At 40.6% G+C, this 5,625-nt stretch overlaps 1 protein-coding gene across 1 annotated transcript; it reads left to right on the top strand.

Moving 5' to 3' along the window:
• Positions 1-1,341: 1,341 nt before the first annotated feature.
• On the top strand, positions 1,342-4,406 carry LOC104952059 (abhydrolase domain-containing protein 4-like; the record flags this gene model as incomplete). Its single annotated transcript, XM_010778815.1, has 4 exons — positions 1,342-1,540; positions 1,621-1,732; positions 3,103-3,289; positions 3,707-4,406. Coding segments are annotated over 4 exons (588 nt in total), but the record flags the coding sequence as incomplete, so codon positions are not given.
• Between the last annotated feature and the right edge of the window lie 1,219 nt (positions 4,407-5,625).

Raw genomic sequence — 5,625 nt, 5'->3', positions numbered from 1 at the left:
GCCTCCTGTCATCATTAATGGACGTCTCTTTATCTCCTCTGAGCGGTCATTTTAAAGAGACGTCCATTAATGATGACAGGAGGCACAGCAGCACTCTGTCTGATGGACAGATTTGTTCATGACGACTTATATATTTACTTTGAATTAATTCACAGTGCGGTATAATGAGACAATAACAGGCTACAGATGCGGACATATACCCACACATATATTTATATAAATATATACAATTTCAGAATCAAACAAGTATGAGAGCACTCTCATAATAACGTAACACAATCAGAGACTGGATATATCTCCCCCCCCCTCTCTCTGGTTGCTGAAATGGGGAATTGAAATTACGGGCCAAAAGTTGTTTTTACAAGTAATAAAAGTAGGCTAAGCATAGGACACCAAACCAACTGAGACCCGTCTGTCCGCCGCATCTACGCACTGTACAACACACACCTACACACTGTACAACACACACCAACAGCTCCTAAAGCATATAATATATATCAGGGTACAGCCGTTGTGAATTTTATTATGTGAAGTACTAAATGGTTTTAGAAAAATATCAATTCTTTGTTTGTAGATATCTACTAAACTACGGCATACAAATAAAGAGAGTAATGTAGGCCTGTTATACTGAGTGATATATATTTGACACACTGCTCTGCTTTCTGCACAGACCTCACAGCTGTTATCACTGGAAACATCGCGTTGTGATTAAAGCAGTTACTTAAATAATATCCAGGGGATGCATGCAGAGCTGTCATTGGCTGAGATAAGTCCGGCCGTGCGTCATGACTCTGTGAAACATCACTGTTGCCGGAAATACATCTGCGGAGGAGCCGTGGAGGACCCATCAGTGTCTCCTCGGTTAGAGCTCCTCCAGAGAGCCTCCTCGATGCTTGATCCTCGGTCCTCGATGTGCATTTAGAGAAATTAGATGTCCTTCAACATGGCTCGCTGAAATCCATTTCCGGGTCACTACCGGAGGACCGAGGATTCGAGGAGTCGAGGAGGGGAAATTAGAGAAATTAGAAACCTTCCAAGACTCCAGGAAGAAGTGACTTCAACTGGCCAAGAAATAAATAGGCTGCAATATAATCTATCAGCAAATCTCAGCAAGAAAGCCAATTTATTATCAGGTTCTCTCTTTTTCAAATCCTACCTCCATATTGTCCAGTTGGTTCTCTGGCTAGCAAAGAAAATCTAAATAAGAAAATGCCATACATCATGCAGTAGTGTATGGCATTTTCTCTTAGCAGTAGTATTCACAAAGACAGCAAAGCGCACTACTTCTTTAAAGGCATTTACTGTAGAAAAATTGAATGCCAGTTGAAATGAATATATACTGTCTTCTTCTCTTACAGGGTGTCACATCTGATCCTGGTGGACCCCTGGGGTTTCCCTGAGCGACCCCAGCCACAGACCCAGGAGGGTCAGGGATCAGAGGTAAACAAGAGGCCCCCCCTTCCGCGCTGGGTAAAAGCTATTGCCGCTGTGGTTTCCCTATTCAACCCACTGGCTGTCATCAGAGCAGCAGGCCCATGGGGTAAGATATCTTATTGATTGGGTAACATTGTGATGTTCCATTTCCCACTCCATCCATCTTACAGTGTGTCGTTGATTCAGGTCCGGGCTTGGTGAACAGATTCCGTCCTGATTTCAAAAGGAAATTTGAAGATCTGTTTGAGGATGACACAATGACCCAGTACATCTACCACTGTAACGCACAGACCCCAAGGTAAGCAAACGCACCGCTCAACCACATTTGACTGTTATGTTATGTAACAAGAGGCGCATTCACACCGCAGTACTTTTCCCACAAAGGTTAATGAGAACTTAGTTCATGAGAACTCTCTAGTTCTCATGAACTAAGTACAGATCGCGTTCACACCGAAATAAGTCCCTGGGGGAGGATTAGGCAAATGAATCCGCTGACGTCACTTCTTCTTCTTCTGCTTTGGGTTTACTGGCAGACTACTGAAGCCTTCAGAGTAAATCGCCCGGCACCTCCTCATCTCCACTGCTCCCATGTTTTATTTTGTGTTGCCATAAGTTAGTCTCTCTGCGTTTCTGCGCTGGGCTAATGCTAATCAATCCAATGCAAGGATAATATAATAGCGGCTTCACAAAACTTTTTGGGAGTTTGACGGGGCGTGGTTTGCATTCCGCCCAGCCAATCAGACATAGGAACCTTTTTCTCCCACGGAAGTACCTGCTCTCTAGCAGGGACGGAAAAGGGGGTAAAAAGGTTCTGATGAACTCATTTTAGTTCCGGCTCTTTTTGGTGTGAACGCGACATTTCGGAACTATATCGGAACTAAAGTGGGAAAAGTACTGTGGTGTGAACGCGCCTTATGAGAGCAAAAGACCTCCTCCAAGGCAAATGGTGCATCCCAGGATACATTTCCAAACTTTAGTGTGTTCATACGCTTTAGGCTAAATGTGGAATCAATTTAGCTTCTACAAATAAAAGGACGTGTCCTATTGTATTGCTCAGAGCGTTTAAACAACAGGTCCTACTAATTAAGGATGGTGGTAACATGTATTTTACCAGTCTGAATCGTGTCCATCCTATTATTTCTACACCAGATGAATGTAACACAAATGCTCTTTTCAGCATGTACAAAAAAAGTGTAAATGTTTCGTTTTAGTTTCTAAAATGAACCGGGTTCTTGCTTCCCGTTTACAAGTTTCATGAACATTTTGCCTGCATTTTTTTCTGGAACCTGCATGAGAATATTTTTTGCATCGTGAGGTTGAGTTGTCATCCAACAATCATTGTTTTGATGCTGGGCATGTCAAATGTTATTTTGGGCGAAATTCTGAACCAAGAATGTGTGTTTGTGTGTGTAAATGTGTGCTAACCCATGGTGCAGGTAGCCAAGTAGTAAGCTAGCATATGCCATCAGTGTGTGAATGGGTGAGTCCTGGCATGTGTTGAAGTTAGCTTTTTAGGGGATATTATGACTAAAACAAGCGAGATTGAATTTGCAAAAACGTTTACAAAAATGTAACGCCTTTGGCACACATAACTACACACAAGGCCTAGAATAATCTGACCAATCCTCTACCACCTTTTCCATGTCCTTATCCTGCTCCCCCTCCCAGTGGTGAGGTGGGTTTCAGGGCCATGTCTGAGTCTCTGGGCTGGGCCAAGAATCCCATGCTGGATCGTGTTCACCAGCTGCCCCCCTCAATGCCCCTCACCATGCTGTACGGAGCGCGATCCTGGGTGGACAGCTCCTCTGGGGACAGAGTGGTCCAGATTAGGAACCAGGCCCACACCAAAGTGCTGGTGAGTAGAGTCATGAGGGAGATATTATCCAATTAGGAGTCTGAAACGGTCCATTGAGTTTGAAATTAGTCATTTTAATTTGATTCCTATTTGTTTTTCGTGCCTTTTGGGCATTATGTTTTCGTGTTGTCTGTGCATTCGCAGGAATGTGAAATCTCAGCAACGCCTTAAGGGAATTTGCTCAAAAATGTCACAAATTTCCACTAGAACTCAAGGATAAACTGATTATGAGAACTTGTCGCAAATATCTAATAGGATTCAATAATGAAATTCTGGTCAGTAATGGATGTTTGCTTTTATTCACTGATTAAGACACTCAACTGCATGGCAGTAATTCTGGTCTGTTCATGTTCTGGTTACGTATAACTGATGCAAGTTTCTCTAATCTTTTATTCCCTTTTAAATTCCACTGTGCAGCTGATAGATGATGCTTCTCACCACGTGTATGCTGATCAACCAGAGGAGTTCAACAAAGTGGTGGAAAATATATGCAACTCTGTTAACTGAGATGCGTTTGTGTGTTGTATGTATGTGTGTGTTTGTGCGTAAAGGACTGAAAGTGTGGAGGAGTTTGACTTTGGTTTTAGCACTGTGTTCTTTTTTTTGCGTTGAGGCATATCAAAACTTCCTGTAGCTCAATATGAGTTTGAATGTAATTGTGTTTTGAATCATAGTGAAAGGTTATTGATTTTATCGTAGTGAAGTTGTCATGCCATTTATAAGCTGCCAATCCTCTTTTTTTCTCCATTGATTTCACTGTATTTTTGGCAAAGCTAACAAATGCTTATCCATATTTCAGTTACTTTTTCGAAACTCTTAACACAAGCGACAGCACACCTACATCTCACAGTCAGCCAAATAGTCGGCTTTCTGCTCAAAACCACTGACAATGCAATACCAACTCTATATTTCAAAATGCAATAACGATTTCTCTACATACTAACTCTACTAAAACACATCAAACCCATCTCCATAATCAATCACACAAGATCAATCGAAACAGTAAAGAGTATGACTTTTTACCTATACCTGCATACAAAACACAATAGGACATCACTGTTTCATAATCCCTTTTACTGTAACCAACTCTCCCATTTTATCTTTTTTTAGGGTGACATATAATCCTAAAGTTATAGAATGTACATAAGAAAACAAACAGTCAGTTTAAAACGCTGCCATTTAAAAAAAATGATATTGCACGAATACAGTTAAAAGCACAACCTGTACACCTTTAACATTTAGCTAACCCATGTTCTTCTCAACATCACATTTAATGTTGTCTCTTGCTTTGCACCTTTTGATAAAATCGCTTTCCATGCCGTATCTACCTGATTTATCAAATGGGAAAATGAGCATAATGGGGCCCGTTTAGGTTCCTTTAGTGGCAGAAGACGAGGGATTATACTATGTTAAAGGTTTTCTTTTTCATTGTTGGCATGCTGTAGTTTTGGTATAAGTAAACGTGTATGTAACGAATGTTACATACCAAAACAATGACTCTATGTTGACTGCTCACTATTTTTTTTTACAAATCATGAAGTGTGATTTTAATGGTGTGGTCCAGAGAAGATAGGTGTTGTGCTAATTGTCTTCAGAGTTTGGAAAATTGGACAAAAGGATGCTGGTGAAACAAAGTTATTTTGATAGAAGGTGATTTATTTATAACATGACTCAATGTGTTTGTTTATGTGGTCATACAGAGTTATAATTGAACTCCAATATTCAGTGCCAAATTATGTAATTTCTGTGTTTTTAACTAAGTGAAACATGCACACCACTCTGGATCACTGTTACGGAGCGGCCACATGGCACTTATTCACACTATTTATGTGCCTGACATTAAGCACTGTATGCGTTTCTTCTTCTCTAAGCCCCGCCTTTCTCATATATATTTTCCATCGTAAAAAAACAGCTGTTTGTATTTTATATCTTTAAAACAATAAAAGCCTATTTAAGAAACTGCTACTAATTCACATGTGATGCACTTTGTAGCCCAACCAGTAGAGGGCAGTAACAAATATAATTGACCTTTGTTTTACATTGTGCTTTAAGATTCTGCTTGTCAGCAGTGAAAATATTATAGAGGAAGTCCTAGGGCCTTTCTCATTTCACTAATTTCCCCTCCTCCTTAGAGAAATGAGAAATCCTCTCCTCTGAGCAGTCATTTTAAAGAGACGTCCATTAATGATAACCGGAGGCACAGCAGCCCTCTGTCTGATGGACAGATGTGTTCATGAAGACTTATATATTTACTTTTAATTCATTCACAGTGCGGTATAATGAGACAATAACAGGCTACAGATGCGGACACATACACACACACACACGTATATAAA

This window comes from Notothenia coriiceps, unplaced genomic scaffold (genome assembly GCF_000735185.1).
Source record: "Notothenia coriiceps isolate Sejong01 unplaced genomic scaffold, NC01 NC01_scaffold00019469, whole genome shotgun sequence".
Taxonomy (NCBI): domain Eukaryota; kingdom Metazoa; phylum Chordata; class Actinopteri; order Perciformes; family Nototheniidae; genus Notothenia; species Notothenia coriiceps.
This window is presented reverse-complemented; position numbering and strand designations above follow the sequence as displayed.